At 40.8% G+C, this 21609-nt stretch overlaps 1 protein-coding gene across 1 annotated transcript in view; it reads left to right on the forward strand.

Moving 5' to 3' along the window:
• The first annotated feature begins 2402 nt into the window (after positions 1–2402).
• Positions 2403–21609, forward strand: part of LOC309552070 (synaptotagmin-4-like) — a 91586-nt gene continuing 72379 nt past the window's right edge. Inside the window, exon 1 of the mRNA XM_082252840.1 lies at positions 2403–3128. Within this exon, the coding sequence (XP_082108966.1) occupies positions 2960–3128 (169 nt within the window). The 5' untranslated portion in view covers positions 2403–2959. The remainder of the gene's footprint in view (positions 3129–21609) is intronic.

The raw sequence follows: 21609 nt of genomic DNA on the forward strand, positions 1-21609 counted from the left end.
ATAAAGTATGGAGACATGGATGGATGGGTGAGTTTGCTGTGAATATTAAAAATTAAGTAAACATCATTTTTGGTTTGTGGTGCACAGCTTCAGTGTAGTTCTGCTTTAACTGTTTAGCCAGATGTGTTTGGTTGGAAAGCAGTAACAGATTTTCTCACAGTACTTAGGCTACTGTAGTAGTAGTCCTAACTAGTGAGCGACTGATATCGTTTTTATATTGCCGATACTGATATTTTGGTCATCGGATATCTGTATCGGCCTATATTGGCCGATATTTTCGGACATTTAAAAATTTTTTTTCATTTTTCACAGGTACTCTGGTGGAAGGATCTAGGGGTCTAAAAGACCCCAAACCCCTCCTCTGCACTTAAAAGCATTCAAAACAACAAGTTTGGCTGTTTTGAATGCTCGCATTTTTTTGAATTTGCCGCCAAGTACCCGGAAGTGATGTAATGACATCACTTCTGGGTTTTTTACATGGAGACCCGATCAGAGCCGAATGTGGCTTTGATCAGGTCTTCTCTTCGGCTGCCGTGCAGGTAGGATGCCCAGGTCTCCCGGTTGGCCAGGAGATCAGCTCGAGCCACGGAACGCAGCGGAGGGGGGGGGGAACGTCCCCTCCCGCTCCTTGTAATGACAGCCGTGCGGCTTCTCAGCCACATCAGTTGTCATTACAAGACACCCAACCGTCAGCTATGGCCACTAGCTGCAGGCATCACTCTGGTACAGCACTTTCCCGAAATATCGGCAATATCGGTAACCTCCGGGGCCAATTCCGATATATCGGGGAAAGTGCATATCAGCCTTCGATATATCGGCTTTGGTGATAATCGGTCGATCTCTAGTCCTAACACTGCGCATTACTGTCTCTGAAAGAAAAATTACTATGCTCTGGAGGAGGGCTGACAAACTAGGAGCAAGCGGAGCAAATTCTCGAGTCTTGTATGGAAGATGATAAGGTATGTCTGTCTACAAATGTATGCTATATTGAAGAACCTTGTTCTTAGGACATGAGTAAAATAATAAAAGTGCACAAAGCAAATAATCTCAAGAAATCCCTCAGGTGCAAAATACTCACACCCATGAAAGAATTGCCAAAGGCTCATGACTGAAGTAAAAGGTAGTACTTTGTGAGCAAAAACAAAACTGCCTAATTTAACATTTTGATGTGTACAAGAAACTACTTTATACATTTATTTTTATATTACATGAGATCAAGACCACTTCAAGAATGCATTTAAGTGGTACAAAGTACCTGTATCTATTAGGGCTATTGTTAAGAGGACAGGAGGACAGGAGGTAGAGGATGGACAGGAGATAGAGGATGTGCATTGACCTGGCATACTGTAAGGATGCCTAAATGAACATCTTATTTTACTTTTACTTCATTCTGTAACGTGTAGTTAGCTGTGTTAAAATGTGGTTTGTAGTTTCTTTTCTAAAAGGGTTGGCACCCAGAACTCCCTACCCAGGGCTAACAAATACCCACAACCCATATAAGCTAGGACCCTCAATGGACAGCTTGATATGGTCTGTGGGTGTACTTATCGATTACGTGTTCTAATACTGACAGTGACTTTTCTACTGTTCGCTGAATGGGAACAATTTGGCATTTAAAAAAAAAAAAAAGAAATTGCTGACAGTACTTTGGTAAAATGAGCTTGACTCCATTTTTTTTAATACTCTAGAACAGACCCTAACAAGAGCTGGCAAAATAAATAATAAAAAAAACAACATTATTTTTAGAATTTCGTCTCCCCGGACCATGGTTGTGTCCAGCATTCCAAGTGTAAGCCAGAAAGGATGAATGTATGGACCTGGGCCAACAGTTGGGAATCCTGACATAGGCTATGAAAAACTAACTCTAGCTTATTACTTCACAAAGCTCCCCAGCATTATTATAAATAACACTTAAACACACGTTAAACAGGTTATTTTTACTGTTAAGCTTTTAAGTAGCAGCTACCTGATATACAAATACACGTTGTAATATATCCATGCAAGCAGTACATATATATTTACTTATACTATGCAATATTGTGGAACTAATAACACAGGCCTTTGTTCCTGGAGGGCAGAGTAAAAATATTCAACTGGATTTAAAGTTGAAAAATCAACTTCTGCCCAAAAAACGCATATACAAAGAACAAGACAAGGAAAATAAATATACAGTATGTGATTGCTATTTGTTAACTTATCAGGAAACACTACTTTCCTACTAATTTATAACAATGTAAGCAATGGTTTGCAGAATTTCAGTGAATATAGTGATTTGTGGAAATCACGAGACTCCTTCACCATTTAATAGAAGAATTATAGTGTGCAGTGCCATCTGGCTGCTGACGGGTTAAAAGGAGATTGGATTTGCTTGACTGCTTCGAAAAAAAACAAATTCATTTTGACAATGCGATGCAGGGACAAGAAGAGCAAGGGCAGTTCTGGTTTAGTGGTGATGGTTTTTGTCAACTGACTACTTTAGACATTTGCATCGGACCAACATCTAAGCGTACTTAAGATTGATCACCATTCAAATATTACAACTTGCTCTGCGATGGGTGAGAAAGTGCTTAGTAGACTGGCAAAAGGAGGACACCTGAACTCTACCCCCCCTTCTCTCAAGCAGCTGGTATAGCAGTCTACATTATGCAGACTGTGGAAAGAGGAGGAACTTTAGACTTTGGCAGAAAGGCCCTTTGACCACTGGCATTATCTGTTTTTGACAAGGTGACCTCTCTGCATTGGATCTGGTAAAATTTGTATTTGCACAAATGAAAGTGGTATGTGTTACTCATTATTCCAAACATCATAACCGGTCACAAGTCTTCCCCACAAGAAGAGAATGAAGGTCAAAACGGTTCATTTGAGAGAGATTGTTTTAACCATTCAGAAGGCCACATTATGAAGAATGTGTTGGAATTCTCTGAGAATTGCATCAGGTACAGCTTCTGAGCAGTAAACGATGATGGACAGTGATTGCGGAATGGCGGAGGAGACAGATGAGCAAACATCCCCATGGGCTGTGTGTCACTCAGTTGTCTTCTTCTGTTCCAAGGGAATGATAGAGGGTGTGGTGGTCTTTCTCTTCATCTGGCTGCTGATCCAAGTTCTCCTCAATAAACATCAAGAAGGTGCAGATCTCCTTATTAAACACCTGTCTTTTCCCGCATGCACATTGTCACCAAGTGTTATTACTCAATTGTCTAATTTGCTTCTTTTTGGTTTTTTAACCACTTCACTTGTATTCATATTTTCTCATCCATCTGCACTTATGTTTTGCATTATTTCTTCATTTCTGTTGTTCTTTCTGCTTCAGCTACTCAAATTGCAGTCTCTGTCTTGTGTTCATATGCGTTTTTTTTTAACAAAATACACATACATAGCAAATGTGGAATGTTTTGCCTTATTTGATAATCTAAAAAAGTGTATATTATTTTAGCATAAATTGTCTATATTTTGGCTAAGATTTGTGTTCTGTATCAGACTAGGTATTGTACCATATGCTTGTATCATTTCTTCTTGTAGCTATTTTGCCATGGAGGTGCCATTGGCCATATTAATAGATTGTCAAATTAGCATAATTTGATCAATATAACATTACATAAATTAATTGTGTAATCATGCAATGCTGATATACACATTTTCACAGTAGTAGCAATTCAATTTATCTCTATGCACACACGGCCTGTTTATTAATTTACCTATTTACTGAGTTTTCTTCGCTTCTATTTTAGTGCATCTTCTACCTAATGTTTCATTGCTCTCATGATTTGCAAACATAACCAAGGCTACTTATAGCCCCTTTTGTGCACACTGTCCCTCGAAAATACAGGTCTAAAATCAGCTTTGAAATTTCTACCACAATAAATTCTTTGTATAGGCTATAGTGCAAAATGCACTGTTGAAAGTGCTTACAGGCTATCATTTACTATTAAACAGTATAAATGGAATATCTGCCGCAGGGGCCATACAAGAGGGGGATATAGACATAAGAGAAGGAGATGAGGAAATTTAGCTATCAACAGTCCATTAACATAAGCAAGGAACAGATAATCATTTCCAAACTGTCTCTGCTCAATGAAGGGAGATGGAGCAATGTTCAATCACCTAAAAAGCTTGCCTAATGAGTGTTTGTGGACTTTAATGTTATCTTCAGCTTGCTTTGTGCTTTTATATGCAGCAAGACGTGTAGTAATAGATGACTCTTGTACCTGACACACCCAAAGAGTGTCTCAGTCCTTTAAATACCTTGCAGTTAATTCATCTTTATTATTTGTTGTAACCTCAATGAATATGTTCTAGGTAAATCAATCTTTCCCTTCCGCTGTCTATATAGGAGCAATTACCACTGAATTGTTCCCTGTTGTTACTCCATATAAATCATGAGTTTTATCAGTTTAGAGATGACGGTTTGTAACTAAAGGCTCTTAACTATGCTTTTAAAATATATATGCATACAAATATTACCTGGGTATTTAAATATTTGTAGTTAGAGGTTTAGAATATTTAAGGAATCATAATCTTTTAAAACAAGTGTATCATAAGTTGCACCCATGATCTTTAATTGTTATTGCTTTTTACTTCCTGTATTTGCTTTTTTAGATTCCACCCTCTTATCAGTAAACCCGTAGAGATTAAGCTGTTATTTTTTCCACAGATGGGCTCAGATTCTTTGTAAATCACACAGGTAACACATTCTTCCCAGCACACATATCTTGGACAAGGAAAAACCTAATACTGCAGACGTTTATAAACTAGTATAGCTATTACCTATACTCTAGCCTAGGCCTTGCAGTCATCAGTAATGAATGGCATATTGAACAACCATTACTAATGGTGCAGAGAAACTGCATGGGAGTAAGAGGGCCAATATTCATGGCATTTTGGCAAAGCAAGGAAATACTCATATTCATCCTTCATTTGGAGCATAGTTCTATAAACCAGGCAAGGTGAATATTACAAAAAAAAAGACACAAGTCCATCTAGTTCAACCAATAAAAAAAAAATCATACAAACCCATATACAAAATCCTATATATATTGATCCAGAAGAAGGCAAAATACCCCAGCAAAGCATGATCTAATTTGCTACAGCAGGGGATAAAATTCCTTCCTGATCCCCCAAGAGGCAATCGGATATTGCTTGGATCAACTTTATCTATAAATGTTAGTACCCAGTTATATTATGTACATTTAGGAAAGAATCCAGGCCTTTTTTTTAAAGCAATCTTCAATCTAGCTGGCCAGAACCACCTCTGGAGGGAGTCTATTCCACATTTTCACAGCTCTTACTGTGCAGAAACCTTTCCATATTTTGAGATTAAATCTCTTTTCCTCTAGATATAAAAAGTGCCCCCTTGTCCTCTGTGATGACCTTAAAGTGAACAACTCAACACCAAGTTCACTATATGGACTCCTTATGTAATTATACATATTGATTATACCCCCCCCCCCCTTTTATCTCCTCTTCTCAAGGGGAATAAATTCAGTTCCTCTAATCTTTTCTCATAGCTGATCTCCTTCCATGCCTCTTATCAGTTTGATTGCCCTTTTCTACACTTTCTCCAGTTCCCCGATATATTCTTTTTGAGAATTGGTGCCCAAAACTGAACTGAATATTCCAGATGAGGTCTTACTAATGATTTGTACAGGAGCAAATTATATATCTCTCTCTGGAGTTCATACCTCTCTTAAATATTAGTATTGCATTAGCAGAGATTACTATAAATAACAAAATGTAAGGTCAGTTGTGGAAGTGAAGTGTGAAAATGTATGATAACCCTTACAACAAACCTCTCTCATTTGCTCCCTTTTGGTCTGTTAAATGTTCCAGTGTAGCGAAGTGCCATTTACTCATTGCAGCCACATATTTTGTCAATGGATGATGGAGGAGGGGCAGAGACACGGCAGCAAACAAGAAGTACAGAGGTGAGGTGAAGACCTCCTTGCCAACTTTATTCTAACTAAACTTTCATGCCTGAAATTCAGCTTTAGCAATGCCTCTTTTTCCCATTACACACTGCAGCATCTTTGAGTGGGTCTCTGATGGGGGGACCTTTGTGGTGATGTGGAGGCGCAGGTTGTGCAGTAATAAAATAGGGAAAAAGTTGCAATTTAAATACTGAATACTCCCTGAGTTAAGAATCTTGTGGAGTCCCTTTTTACCCACCTTGTTTAGCTTTGGGTGCAGGTTCCTTTAATTCCTTGTCCCACAATCCAGTGGGCTCCTGCCCTCCTCTGTTTGCCCACAAGCCCCTGGGATCCTGGACACACCTAACGAATATAAGTTTCCCTGACTCCCATACTTGTCAGCCTGGAAAGACTGTGCCTGATGAAAAAGAGGTGACTGGCAATGAGAACTGTCAAAAGGTGTCTCATCCTCCTCGTTCTTTATCTGGTGTGCAGGCAGCTGGTCTGGGGCACAATAGCATGTAGCTTCAGAAGAAAAACCACGTTACAGCAGAGGACACTGCTTCAACTGTGTCCAGGGTGCTGAGCTTCCAGTGGGGTGGTCCTGTGCTTAAAGCCATTTACCAGGGTGTCTATACCAGAAACTCTTCATGCCACTTTCCAGTGGAACAGATCCCAGGAACCCTCCAGCTGGCCATCTGGACTATCAGAAACAGTCTACCTCTTTGTGAGAGAGGTGTTGCCTCAAGGGAAATGAAAGTAGTTGTTTGTAATTTACTGTTCTTAGATTTTCTCTTGCAATCATGAATCCTCAAGTTGTTTGATTATTTGGCTGATATTTCCACATTACAATGGTATGTGCATGAGAATGCTGCCTTAAATTAGCTGATCTATTGTTAGATTTACTCTAAATAGTAGTGTAAGAGCTTTGAACTTTCTTCTGCTTGCCCCCTGCACACAAAAACTGCACACTATAAGAAGGGTGAAAAGAACTGTATTCATATGGTTTACAGACTTCATATAATAGGTATGGAACACAGATCACAGAGAAGAAAATCTGAGACAGAAAAAAAAGTCTTCTTTATTCCTCTTTCTTACAATTCTCCAGATATCAGTACAAACCGGACAGGGGTTCTAATCCTTTCTCATGCCCTCTTAAAACAATTTAAAGTGGAAGTGATGTACAATAAGTGGCCTGCTTTGAGGTAAGGCTAGTTTTTTGTGTGTGATCTGTCAGTTTCAGTAATTCCTGTGGTATTTTTTATTATATTTTTGCTCTGTTTTTTTGTTTTCACTTATAGACTCAACCATCTTTTTTAAGAAATGATCATGCATTCTTACATTATCATATCAGCTGATGCTTGGCTTGGCCTAGCTGAAGATGATTTTGGATTGAACGACCCCGCAGAAGAACAAAGGGGTACTGTGTCAGTACTGGATGCATAAGACTGTGCCCCAGAGACTTACCTGAGGGCACTTAAATACCCTGTGCCATGAGTTGCACAGTTATCCCCAGAAGCTTTATTATTATGCCCACATGAGAGTGCTAACTTTTGATACTTTGCTGGTGATCCTGAGACCCCAGTTGATATGATCCAGAACCAATATGAGGCATCTAGTCTCTCCAGAGGATTGTCTCCTGGTAACACTGAGGTAAGTCATTTGTAATTTATTTATCACCTATTTTCCTAGCTCGTCCTAGGCCACACCAATTAAGTTTAATAGAATAAAAGAAGGTATAAGTATAAGAGGATCTGTTGTGTTGAATTGCTGTCTGAGCTAATATTTTTCCTTTCACTTCAGGACAAGAAGTGTTTCAATCTCTCTCCAACATGACCACAGAAAAAAAAGAAAAAAAAAAACAAATTTTTAGCGAAGCAGAAAAGGAATGGAAAGTCAGAACCTGTTATATTATTATAATATTGTGTTTTTTTTTGCAGATTTTTGCAAAAATACGTGATCCTTTTTGGAGCCTGCTGAGGAGTCTTGTAATGCCAGGGCCAATAGAGGAACAATGGATGAAAATCAAAAAAGAGTTTGAAAAGAACAGCAACTTTGGCCACTGTAATGGAGTGCTAGATGGCAAACACATTCACATTCAAATGGCCTGAAATGGTGGCTCCAAATTTTAGAGCTACAAGAAATATTTCTCCACTGTGCTAAAGGCAATTCTGGATAGCAGTTATAGTTTTAAGTCACTGACTCCCCAGGTTTTTAGAAATTTAACACTGCAAGTGGAAGGCATTTATTTTAAAATGGTGATCCCTTTGATCCCTTTCTTATGTGATAGTGGCTGATGAGGCATTTGCTCTGTCAACATCCATAATGAAGCCTTTTTACTCAAAACAAAGCCTAAATATGAAAAGGAAGGTTTTTCCATTATCGTTTGGCATGGGCTCAGCGATTTGTGGACTTTAGAGGTGCTATTCAAATGGATCCAAGCAATATCAACACTCTTGTCAAGAGTGCTTGTTCTCTCCAAAATTTTGTGCACCAGAGGGAAGAATACAATTTGGAGGATTGCCTTGTCCATGACGTGCGGAATGTTTCCTGGCCCTCTGTAGGAAGCACAGAGAAGGCTCGGTACATTAGGGAGAAGTTTTCCAATTACTTCTTGTCACGTAAAAGAGAGTTTAGTATCCAGGGCAATATTTAGGAGTTTAAAATACCCATTTTGTTTTCTTTTTTCTTCTACCATCCCTTTTATCCAATCTGGAAATCTTTACTTAATAAAACAATGTTTTTTTGCAGCAAAAAGTATTGTTTTTCCAATTGTATAAATAGGCTTTCTAGTTTTTGCTTCTACATTTTATAGCAAAGTGATGGAGATGCGGAGAGAGAGATGAAGAGAGGATAATGTGTTATGTAGTCTTAACACACTTTGTTGTTCTAGGATGACAATGCTGCTCTTTCATAGATACAGAATGGCAAATGAGTGTTTTCATCACAGGGCAAGAAGTGTTTTTATAGATACAGAATGGTGAGGGAGTATTGACATTGTAGGGCAAGAAGTGTGTTACTGGCAGGATAACCGGTTAAAAATAAAGTGGCATAGCCTAAAAAAAGAACTAGTGCAGATATATGCAAACATTTATGAATTATGGTAGAGTGGTTAAGAGATGAGTTAGACTGGTTCTACCATAACTCATAAGGTACTGCATAGCAGTACCTTATGCGTTACGGTAGAATGATTGTGAGGGTGAGGTGGACAGAGTGGCAGGACTTCGAGAACTTCTCTGCATTAAAAAGTCTCCACTGGGCCCATGAGACTTGAGCCCAGTGGAGACTTTTTAAATGAGACTCAAGTAAATATAGTGGATAAGTGAGTTTTTAATGTAGTGGATGATAGGTTTATTTGGGGGTGCCCTGTACGATACCATGAAGGTTTGTAAGTATATGCAGAGTAATGCTGGTAAGATGGCAGTGACTATAATGTTGAGTGGTAATTGTATGTATGTTGATGATGAGGCAGTGAAGGTAGTAAGGTAGTGCTGGACCATCTGAATAAAGTAAAATTTTAGTGAAGACTGTTTCTCTTGTGGAGTTTGTCTAATTTTATACCCCAGAGAGCACAGAAATCCAGAGTTGTTTTCCTCTCTACCTTGCTCTTCTCTGTGACACAATACAAAAGGTGTTCTATGAATGGGCAAAGGTAGAGTACAAGAGAATAGATGACAGTACGTCTTATGTGTATGCAGGACGCAGCTCTAATAGTTGTACTGCCTAAAGTACAACCCTAGCTATACATTCTGGCTCAAATGAAACAAATGATTTTTACAGTACAGAGCAATGACCTGAACCTGGGGTAAGCATCATTAGGGACAACTTAGTAATCAGTTATCTTAACATGATTGATAGGCAGAGACTGACATTGCACTTGTTAGAACCCAGCACTCTACAGTGCATGGCTGGATGTGACTGTCCATAGGAAGTCTTTGCATTAAATTGTTTTCCTGTGTGCGTGTACTCTAATGTAAGTGTAGTATTATTGTATTTTTTGTTGGATGGTTTTATCATATGTAGTTGTTGTTTATATCTTCCTGTCTTTGAGTGTGGGCTAACAAGAAGAGGAAGAGTCCTGATTGTATTTTTGTTTTATGGAAATGCTTGCATGTCCAACCCAGCTATTATAAGTTTGTTTAGGTTAGGACAAAATTTAGTCCGTTTCCAAAGGAGTGGGGAAGCACATTTTGATTGGTCGCAGCAGTGATTTTAATAGGATTTGTTGCACATGACTGGGGGAATTTCCTGGTTTTGACACATAAAGTTCCAGATGATTAACACATTTAAACGTGAAGAATGCAAATTTGTATCACACTTTTAAGGACTTTCATGAATATTGTGATAAAAACTGTAACAAATATTATGAGATTATACACACTCACCAGCACTTATTAGGCATGCCTTGCAAGTGCGGGATTGGATCCCTTTTTGCCTTCAGAACTGCCTTAATTATTTGTGGCATAGATTCAACAAGGTGTTGGAAACATTCCTCTGAGATTTTGGTCCATATTGGCATGATGGCATCACGCAGTTGCTGCAGATTTGTCGGCTGCACATCCATAATGCAAATTTCCCGTTCTACTACATCCCAAAGGTGCTCTGTTAGATTGAGATCTGGTCACCGTGGAGGCCATTGGAGTACAGTGAACTCATTGTCATGTTCAAGAAACCAGTTTGAGATGATTTGAGCTTTGTGACATGGTGCATTATCCTGCTGGAAGCAGCCATTGGAAGATGGGTACACTGTAGTTATAAAGGGATGAACATGGTCAGCAACAATACTCAGGTAGGCCTTGGCGTGTAAACAATGCTTAATTGGTACTAAGGGGCCCAAAGTGTACCAAGAAAATATCCCCCACACCATTACACCACCAGCCTAAATAATTGATACAGGGAAGGATGGATCCATGCTTTCATGTTGTTTGTGCCAAATTCTGACCCTACCATCTGAATGTCCCAGCTAAAATTGAGACTAATCTGATCCAGTGATGTTTTTCAAATCTTTTATTGTCCAGTTTTGGTAAGCCTGTATGAATTGTAGCCTCAGTTTCCTGTTCTTAGCTGACAGGAGAGGCACCTGATGTGGTCTTCTGCTGCTGTAACCCATCTGCTTCAAGGTTGGATGTGTTGTGTTTTTAGAGATGGTATTCTGCATACCGTGGTTGTAACAAATGATTATTTGAGTTACTGCTGCCTTTCTATCATTAACAAGGCATTTTTGTCCACACGATTGCCGCTCACTAGATATTTTCTCTTTTTCGGACTCTTTGTAAACCATAGAGATGGTTGTGCATAAAAATCCTAGTAGATCAGCAGTTTTTGAAATATTCAGACCAGCCTGTCCGGCACCAACAACCATGACATGTTCAAAGTCACTTAAATCTCATTTCTTCCCCATTCTAATGCTTAGTTTGAACTTTAGCAATGTCACCACCATGTCTCGATGCCTAAATGCATTGAGTTTCTGCCATGTAATTGGCTGATTAGCAATTTGTGTTACCAAGCAATTGAACCTATTAAAGAGGCCAGTGAGTGTATATAGTAATGTATTTCTAGCAAATTCTTTTTAGTGTTGGTTCACATGAAATTAGATTGCATGCTCTGATAGCGCTGCATTTAATATTTTAATTCACATTACAGGCAACGTGTTTGTACACACCACAAGTCACACCACAAATTACAGACTGAATAACGCCAACCATTGTAAATAATCAGATAAGCCTCTGTAAATTAATATATGATATGATTAAGGTATTTTCTGCAAAGAAGAGCCACAATATTTGGCAAAGTCTGTCCCCATCAAAAATGTCAGTCAAAAAATGTTTGTCTCTCAAGTCTTTGTAAGGCCTCTTTCACACTTGGGCGACTTGTCCATCGATTTTGGACTGCAAAGTCACATGAGAAGGTTACATATCAGGGTGTGAGTGGGAGGAAGGCAAGTATGGAGGGGGTGAGAAGAACTTAAGGGGGGGTTCTCAGTGAATTGAAACTATGAAGGGGGGTAATCAGGATGGATCAAATTAGGAAAGAGGTTAAGAGAAAAATGTCTCTCAGCAGGCGTCAAATTAGTGTGAAATGTCAATTACACAACTTTGGATGAATTTAGGCATATGTAGAGGGGGTCCATGTCGTTCATGTGAAATATGATTTATATTTGGGAGCGTATAGGAAGTCTTTCCGATAATACCACGTTTTCTTTCATTTTTCCTTCCTGTGGTAGAGTGAGACTGTGATATCCTCCATGTGTCTCGTCTCATTAATTTTGGATAAACAAAGTAGGTGGGGAGGTTTGTTTCCAGAGCACTGGAATACATGCTTTCACAGTGTTTAGCAGATGTATCAGTAATGATTTTTTGTACCTTTTTAATGGAGAGATGGTTTATAAAGAATGACAGGGCCAAGGGTGTCATTGTTCAATTGGACAGCCGTAATTTTGTGGCAGATTTGTTGAACTGATTGCCAATAAGGATGATTGAATGGTTCGGATCGACCATCGGTTCGACCCGAACATTGACTGTTCAAAATTCGGCAGAATTCCGAACTTTTTACTGAAAAAGTTCGGAATTCAGCAACCAGAACCGACCAAAATGCAATGGGACAGGAAATGGGCTTTAAAAGCCCGTGATTGGACCAGAACCATCAGTAAAAACCAATTGAGGGGACAGGAGAATGCTGGGAATGTGATTGGAGTGACTAGGGGGTCCAGAGGCCAATCATTAGTGAATACGCCCCCCAGTATATAAGATAGCCCCCGCCAAATTCCTAGCATTGTAATACAGGGACATGGAAGAGAGTGGAAGCAGTTCTGTGACTTTTGATACAAAGTGTCATTTAGCAATTTTTAGTGTGAGGAAAGGGATATCTAGTGTAGTTTTCCACTTTAGTTAGCTTTAATAATCTAGTTTCTGTAGGGAAAGTGTTAAGTGTAAGGGGACTGTAGTGTAGTGTAGGGTTAACTGACTCTGACTGCTATGGCAGGGTGACAAAACCCTTCCATGTCAGGGTGACCGCTATAGAGAAAAGATTGTTTCTCTTAGGCCACTTACAGAGCAGCGATATGGCTTCTCGCCGGTCAGCCTGCTTTTTGCTGCAGGCGTTCATAGGGCTTTTTTCAGGACATGTTTGGAGTCAGGCATGACATCTGAATTTCTGTATAGGGGTATATATACACACACATGTATGTATATATACACCTACACACATATAGGTGTGAAAATAGCAGAACACTATGCTTGCGCTAATGAAATAATTAACAGGCATATGTCTCTGCTCCTATCACACATATAAGTGTGTGTGTATATATACCCCTATACAGAAGTTCAGATGTTTTGCCTGCCTCCAAAGACCCCAAAAAAATGCCCAAAAAAACGCCTGCGCCAAAAAAAAAACGCCCAGGTGTGGTATTGCATGGGTTTTTTTTGGGCATTTTTTGGGGGTCTTTGGAGGCAGGCAAAACATCTGAACTTCTGTATAGGGGTATATATACACACACTTATATGTGTGATTAATAGTCCCTGGGGCATGACCCAGAACCCTAGGCACTTTTTAGGGGCATTTATTGGGTTTTAGGGCTTCAAAATGGTGTTTTTTGATTACCGAAGTTCGGGTCCCATTGATTTCAATAGGGTTCTGAAATCCGGGCCGAACTTTTGGGAAGTTCGGGTGTTCTGGTCGAACCGAACTTTTGAAAAGTTCGATCATCCCTTGCCAATAGGGCTAAACTTGGGGACCTTCACAAAATATGTGCAGAAGTGTTCCTTAGTGGGATTGACAGCGCCAACATTGCAGGGAGTTTTGAGCGTAGATTTTATGTAAGTGGTTTGTAGCTGTGCCCTTGCATTTTTTGGGATATTGATGATTCTTGTACAAACTGTAAGATCCAGTTAATTTCCATGAATGTATGACCACGGCTTTTATAGAAATAAGGTTATATAGTGAAAAGGTATGTTTCATTGAAGTTGGCTCCAGGCACAACTTTTCAAATGGGGTGGTTGTAGCTGGGCTCAGTGTGTATTGAGCTTGTTTTGATAATGGATGTAAAATTTGAAAAGTGTGTGAGTTGGAGTACTTTCTAGTTATCCAGGGAGGCGCCAAATGTGGCTTTGAGTTCTGTGTGAGCCATGAATTAATTTTGAGTGGCAAAGTGCAACACCCTGAATATGCCCATTTTAGATAGGGACAGAAATGGGACATCTGGGTGCACTGGCGTGAAGGCTGGTGTTCCCAAAATTGGGGTGAGAGGTGACAGTTAAGAGGAGATCTTGTGTGAGAAGAGTTTTTGGGATATTGTCCAGGTTGGGTTTATTAGCAGGTGTTTTTTGAGGTGGCTGGGTAAGTCTGCATGTAGACATGCTAGACTTCATAGGGGAGGGTTTTAAAATTCTGTTCTATAATGAACCAATGTTTATAGGATGATGTAATATACCACTCTAACAGCTGTGCTAGGTGTGATGCTTCTTAATATCGAATGAGGTCTGGGAATCCCATGCATTCCTTAAATTTGGCATGGTATAGTATGGAAAAAATAATTGTGGACCATTTTTCATTCCATAGTTTGCAGATGAATCATGGTGGTAAGAGCATTGATGGGGTCTGGAAGAGGTATGTCAATCTGGTGGGGAGCATTATCATTTTGAGTATGCTAACTACTAAACTACCACAAGAGGACACAGTTTTAAATTAGAGGGGCAAAGGTTTAAAAGTAATATGAGGAAGTATTACTTTACTGAGAGAGTAGTGGATGCATGGAATAACCTTCCTGCAGAAGTGGTAGCTGCAAATACAGTGAAGGAGTTTAAGCATGCATGGGATAGGCATAAGGCTATCCTTCATATAAGATAGGGCCAGGGACTATTCATAGGATTCAGATATATTGGGCAGACTAGATGGGCCAAATGGTTCTTATCTGCCGACACATTCTATGTTTCTATGTTTCTATGTTAGTGTGGCTGAACCAGGTGAAAGTACCTTCGGACCATGACACTAGGTCACATTTGATAGTCAGTAATATGGGTTTAAAGTTTAGTGTAGAAATGTTTAGGTCTTTGGGTACCTAAATGATGTATATTTAAAGGGGAAATTGACCTGAAGCTGTTGGATACTTGGTTTCAGAAGGTTGATGCCCATGGCTTCTTAGTTGTGACAGCTATTCTTGTAATTAGAGAGTATATTATAATTGTGAAGATGAGCTGAAACATATATTTCTAGATGTCTTTGTTTATACAGATAGTAATACAAATTAAAACAGTTAAAAATGTAAAAAAAAAAAAATTAAAAGTTATGAATTTTAACAGCAATACAAATTTAAACAGGCATCATTCACGCAAGTGAATAAGAACAAGTGTTACCTTGATGTTAAAAAAGATTTAAAAAAAATAAATTGAGAAGTAATATAGTAGTGATGTACAAAAGAAAATAATCAATAATCATTTTAAGTCACTTTGTTTAAGCTTCTCTCTGAAAGAAATGCTTTCCCATTCTCCAGGAAAATACACGCCTGAAAACTTCCTCACAGGTTTCTTTTTCTGTATGCATCACTGTAGCTGTGGACAGAAGGGTCATACAGCTCAGAGTGCTGCTCCACTCCACTAAATGCTATGGGTGCATTTACAGCATGCTTTTATAGACACGAAGTGAGGCGTTTGGCATGCATTGTGAGCTGCCAACACCTGCCAGATGTTGACAACCAGATAAAAACCAAAGTGAAGGTGATTCAAATTTTTCATGTGTACTACACAGTCTGTTGTCAGTGTAAAATTCAGACATTGGCTTTACAAAGCATTCCGAAAGCTTCAATAACACCAATCAAATGGCTGTTCTTTTCATTCATGTGCATGAGGCCTTTGTATTTGTGAACATACAATGTTATAGACTAGAGTTTCTCAACCGGGGTGCCGCAAAGAGTCCCAAGGGGTGCCATAGCAAAAGCTTACAAAACGGCACCAGCTAAGGCAAGCAAACATGCTTTACTGCCAGCTGAAGCAGGGCTGGTCTTGTGGGATTCTGTGGAACTCTGTGCTGTGCGACGGCACCATCGGTTGCTAAGGAGTGCGTCGGGAGCCTGCTCAGCGTACTTAGTTTCCCCCCACTTGCCTTCACGGCTAAGAAGGAGGTACAGGTCGGGGACAGGGGGTGGGTTGGGGGCCGGTAGCTGGCTGTGGCATGCACATCTCCTCCCTACATGCAATTCTCCTCCCCCAACTTCTCCCAAGACAGCCTGGTGGGCCGGAGATGTGGCCACCTTCTTCCCTTCTTACACATCTCAGTGATCCAGCAGCTGAAAATGGAGGAGAAGAGAGAGCAGCCCAGCTAGTCTTCCTTTATCTCCAGTGGTGCGTTAAGTGGCTGATGTAGAGAGGCTTCTCCAGCAGGCATTCCATGCTTTTGCTCACTGGCTGCCATTACATACTGCTCACTGACTGCTGCCACCATACCATGCGCTGACTGCCACTACATGCCGCTCACTGACTGTTGCCGCCATACTACTCACTGACTGCTGCCACCATACCACTCACTGACTGCCACTACATGCTGCTCACTGACTGCTGCCATCATACTACTCACTGACTGCTGCCACCGAACCACTCTCTAACTGCTGCCACCATACCTCTCACTGACTGCCGCCACCATACCGTTCACTGACTGCCGCCACCATACCGTTCACTGACTGCTGCCACCATACCACTCACTTACGACTGCTGCCACCATACCGCTCACTGACTGCCATTATGTGCTGCTCACTGACTGCTGCCACCATACTACTTACTGATGTCCGCCACCATAACGTTCACTTACTGCTGGCACCATATCGCATACTGACTGTCACTACATGCAGCTCACTGACTGCTGCCACCATACCTCTCACTGACTGCCGCCACCATACTGGTCACTGATTTCTACAGGTACAAGCCAACTCAGCATTACAACTTACTGACCACTGAACTCTGCCTCACAAACTAAATTTTAAGGCTTGTCCACGCCAGGTGTGGTGCGGGAACATGTGCGAAATTGCATGTTTTCCTGCACCACACAAAAACGTGCTACCTTTTTGCAGACGTGCGGGGATGCCATTTATTTGTAATGGCACCCACATGCATCTATCAAATGCATGTGTTCTCGTCTGCTAAAATGCATAGTACTGCAGTACCATGCATTTTGGCGTGGCGCAATGTTAAAAATGCAAGGCATTGGAACCTTTTTTGCTTGTTCTACGTGCATAGGGCAGCTTATTGAAAAACACAGGAATGCGCAAAAAAGTGCCCCAAGACTTTTCAGAATTGTAAAGGGTGCCTGGACCAAAAAAGGTTGAGAAACACTGTTATAGACACTTTCTAATACAGTTATAACTATGCAGGCACCATAACTGTTTTTCTTAGTTTCAGAAACAATCTTACGTTTTTTACAAGTTTAAAAAGTTCTGTCATGCATATCTTTTTCCTGATATTGGGGAAGGGATGCATTTGGCTGGCCATTGTACTTCTGAATGGCCAGCCAAATGATGAAAACTGACCACACTAACACAGATCAGATTCCGTGCTTTGTGTGGTCAATTTTGAACATGGAGGAAAAGTGACTGGCAGGATCAGCAAGATACTTCAGACGGAAGAAGTACATAAAACTGGTAACGACTATGATTTATAAAATATACATATGTGAACACACAGAAAAAAATATTTAGGGTAACCATAGGTGTGCACACAAGGTGTGCCAGGTGTGCCTGGGCACACATTAATCTTTCAATGCACATTAGTATTATCGCTCTGTGTGTTGTTGGCAGGAAGATGAGTAAGATCTGACGCTGTCACAAGAGAAGTGTTTACGCACTTCTCTTTCAATGTGGCGGCAGGGAGATCAATGTGCCCAGGGTCATATATATGTAGACACACACACACGTTTTTGAGCTTTAGGGTGCACACTGCACACCCTAATTTAATAGGCTGCACAAACCTATGAGGGTAACATACACTTTAACTAGCCAAAAAGGTATCGAATTAACCTCTTGACGCTGACAGTATGTAGAAATGTGGCATCGCTGGACTGGACTTTTTTCCTTGGGGGCGCATATCTGTCTTTGTGCTGGGAGAGCATGGTACGCTCCCAGCACAGAGACTGGGGTCTCACTGACAGCCCCGGGTCCCGTACTAACAATCGGATCCCATAAATCCCAGTTCCAGGTCACCTGATCATTTGTGATAGCCAGTGGCTGGTGCTCAAAATTTTTGGGGGTGCGCAAACAGAAAAATGTAATAAGCATTGCTTTGCGGCAAAAAACGCTGTAAAAAATTGTGTGACTTTGAGGTTGCAAAAGTGTGAAAGGGGCCTTCAGTAATTAAGGTATAGTGTGCCCCCTTTCAGTGCAGAGAGACCAGCGTGCCCCCTTTCAATGCACAGAGACCAGCGTACCCCCTTTCAATGCACAGTGACCCCCCTTTCAATGCACAGTGACCAGCGTGCCCCCTTTCAATGCACAGTGACCAGAGTGCCCCCTTCAAAACAGTGACCAGCATGCCCCCTTCAAAACAGTGACCAGCATGCCCCCTTCAAAACAGTGACCAGCGTACATGCCCCCTTTCAATGCAGTGACCAGAGAACATGCCCCCTTCAATGCAGTGACCAGCGTACATGCCCCCTTCAATGCAGAGACCAGCGTACATGCCCCTTTCAATGCAATGACCAGCGTACATGCCCCCTTTCAATGCAGTGACCAGCATACATGCCCCCTTTCAATGTAGTGATCAGCATACATGCCCATTTCAATGCAGTGACCAGCGTACATGCCCCTTTCAATGCAGTGACCAGCGTACATGCCTCCTTCAATGCAGTGACCAGCGTACATGCCCCTTTCAATGTAGTGACCAGCATACATGCCCCTTTCAATGTAGTGACCAGCATACATGCCCCCTTTCAATGCAGTGACCAGCGTACATGCCCCCTTCAATGTAGTGACCAGCATACACGCCCCCTTCAATGTAGTGACCAGTGTACATGCCCCCTTCAATGTAGCAACCAGCTTACATGCCCCTTTCAATGCAGAGACCAGCGTGCGTGCGTGCCCCCTTCAATGCAGTGTGCCGCCCCCCCCCCCAGACCAGTGCACTTACCTTGAGTCCTGGATCAGTCCCGGCGTTGGCTTCTCTTCAGTCCCCCGGCGCCGCGTCTCCACGAGTCCTCCCACTCCCGCCTCCTCCTCGGCCAATGGCATGGGGTTTGCCTTGCGGCCAATCAGGAAGCGTGTATCAGACGCGCTCCCTGATTGGCCAGGAGGAGGATCCGTGTGACAATAGCGAATTTTCATTCGCTATTGTCACACAATGGGTGGGCTCGGGACGCACTGCTCTGCACCCCAGGTCCACCCTTTGCATCACCCTATTAAACCCTTTTGGCTCTAATCAGGTGATGGGAAAAAAAAGCCCCATTGAACTCCATGCGTCCAGCGCCCCTGCATGTAGATTAGGGAGCCGGATGCATGGATAGGTAGGGCGGCGCCCCTGCGCCCCCAATGAACCGGCCGCCACTGGTGATAGCCTCTTATTGGCTTATCCCATTGATCAGTCACTGTGACGCCTGCCCCTGTGTTTCTCTCTCTTGTGAATAGAGAGGAAAGATACATTGTATCTTTCTCAATACTTTCAGAGAGAGAAAAAAATGTGTGTTTAAAAAAAAAAAAAAATGTAAATAATAAAAAATAATAAAGAAATACCTACATTAATGTTTGATCTAGGTCAGTCTCAGGGTTAGTGTTTGTGTCAAATGTCAGGGTCAAAGTTTACGGTCAGTATATTTTGGACAGGGTTTAAAAAAAAATCAAACAAACATTTTCTAAGTTAGTATCATTGTCAGTTAGTGTCAGTGTGTTTTAGGTAGGATAAAAAAAAGCACTATTGTTTGTGGGCTGTACTACTGGTACAAACAACAAATAACAAACAACAAATAACATGTAATACCAATGTGGTATTACTGCGATTGTTGGGAGCAAGAGAATGTATTATGGGTTGTTCTTTGGTGGTAGGGTATAGTAGTAACAATATACACTTACGTTTATAAAAAAAATGTTTTTCCTATATTAAGACAGTTTTCCTCTGATAAAAAAAAAAATCAGGAGAAAACCTTTACCATTTATCACCAAATGAAAGCTCAATTCGTCCTGAAAAAAAAAGTATATTACAATTGGATGCTCAAAGAAGTTGTGATGATATGTACAGTTTTACTAACACATGTCAAAGTTGCAGAATTGTGCATAGGCAATAAGATTTGTTTTGCCCTTAAGCATGAAGGGGTTAAAGATGTAGCTGTATGCCAAAGAGCGTGGTAAACTTCGTAAATTACAGTACCATGAAAAAAAAGTTTTTCCCTTTCCAGTCTGTTTCTTGCGTGTAGATTTTTGTTCAGTACTTGCAGTATATGACTGTAGCCTGTGAGAAAGTGAGAGTCCCCTAATAATGTTTGATTTGGAAGAGAATGAAATGTGCAATAACACCAGTAAGATGTATTATTTTTTTCCCCTTCACATTTGGTATGTTTTTGTGCCACCTTTCTCTTCTTTTGTGTTTCATATTTACTGGAGTCTGTCATATTAGTGCCAAATTTTAATAATTTTAGCACAGACAACACTACTTTGTGGTCTTTTCACAAAATCTCATCAGATTTTTGGTTGGGAACTTTACTAGATCCTTTCATTACATTTGTCAGCTGCTCCCCTATTGAGATTTGCATATTTCAAAGCCTATTAATAGAACTCTAAAGCAGAGACTTGAATTACATTTTTAGTAAAAAATAATGATGACTTGGGCAATTCATTTTGGTAGAATGTAAAAATATCTGGTATTCATGCAAGAAACGAAGCATCCCAGTCCCGTGCCGTCTTCAAATGACAGACAGGTCCATCTGCAAGTATAAAGCCTCCTTACCAATACATCTCCTCAATGCAGTGAGAGCATGCATTCCATTGCAATGGAAGAAGGCCGGCTCTCCAACTAAACAACTTTGGTTGGAATTGATAAATTAAATTTACCAAATGGGAGACTTAACGGTTATGTTTAAAAACGCTGAAGAAGATTTCAGGTCCACCTGGATGTCATGGTCGTATTTCAAGTCTACGGAGACATACTGTATTTACAAGAGTCGTCAACTGCCATCTAATCTCAAAATGATGGTAACTGCTAGGTATCTTTGTTGTACTGTGCTCTTAAATTCGTTGTACCGCAGATTAGGGCTTTTAGGAGACAGGATCTTTCTAAAACTCTGCGGAGAAGAGAAGACCTCCATTCCCCTCTCCCCAACCTCCACCATCTCCTCACCTCTTCTCTTCTTTCTACCTTTTTCTTCCTACCCCCACACTCTTCCCCCTCCAATGTCTCTCCCTTAATTATGCCCACTTATTCTCTTCCTCAACAACTTGCCACTAACCCCTCATTAAGGCATGGGCTGCCCCCCCCTGACCATCCCTCACCACACTGTGACCTAGGCAGAGGACCCACCACATAATATTCCCAACATATAATCAGAGAACCAAGAAGCACTTTGTACCCAGTGTGGAAAGCTTCCTCAAATGCTCCTTACTTACCATTTTCACGCAATAAACATCAATGTTTTCAGATGACTATCCAGCTGCACATAGTTTTTTATATATGTTTTACGATTCTCTCATTTGGATGAATGTACCGTACTGTATATCTCTTACTGTATGTGAAACCTTGAGTTA

This window comes from Pelophylax lessonae (assembly GCF_965119305.1).
Source record: "Pelophylax lessonae genome assembly, chromosome: 4".
Classification (NCBI taxonomy): Eukaryota; Metazoa; Chordata; class Amphibia; order Anura; family Ranidae; genus Pelophylax; species Pelophylax lessonae.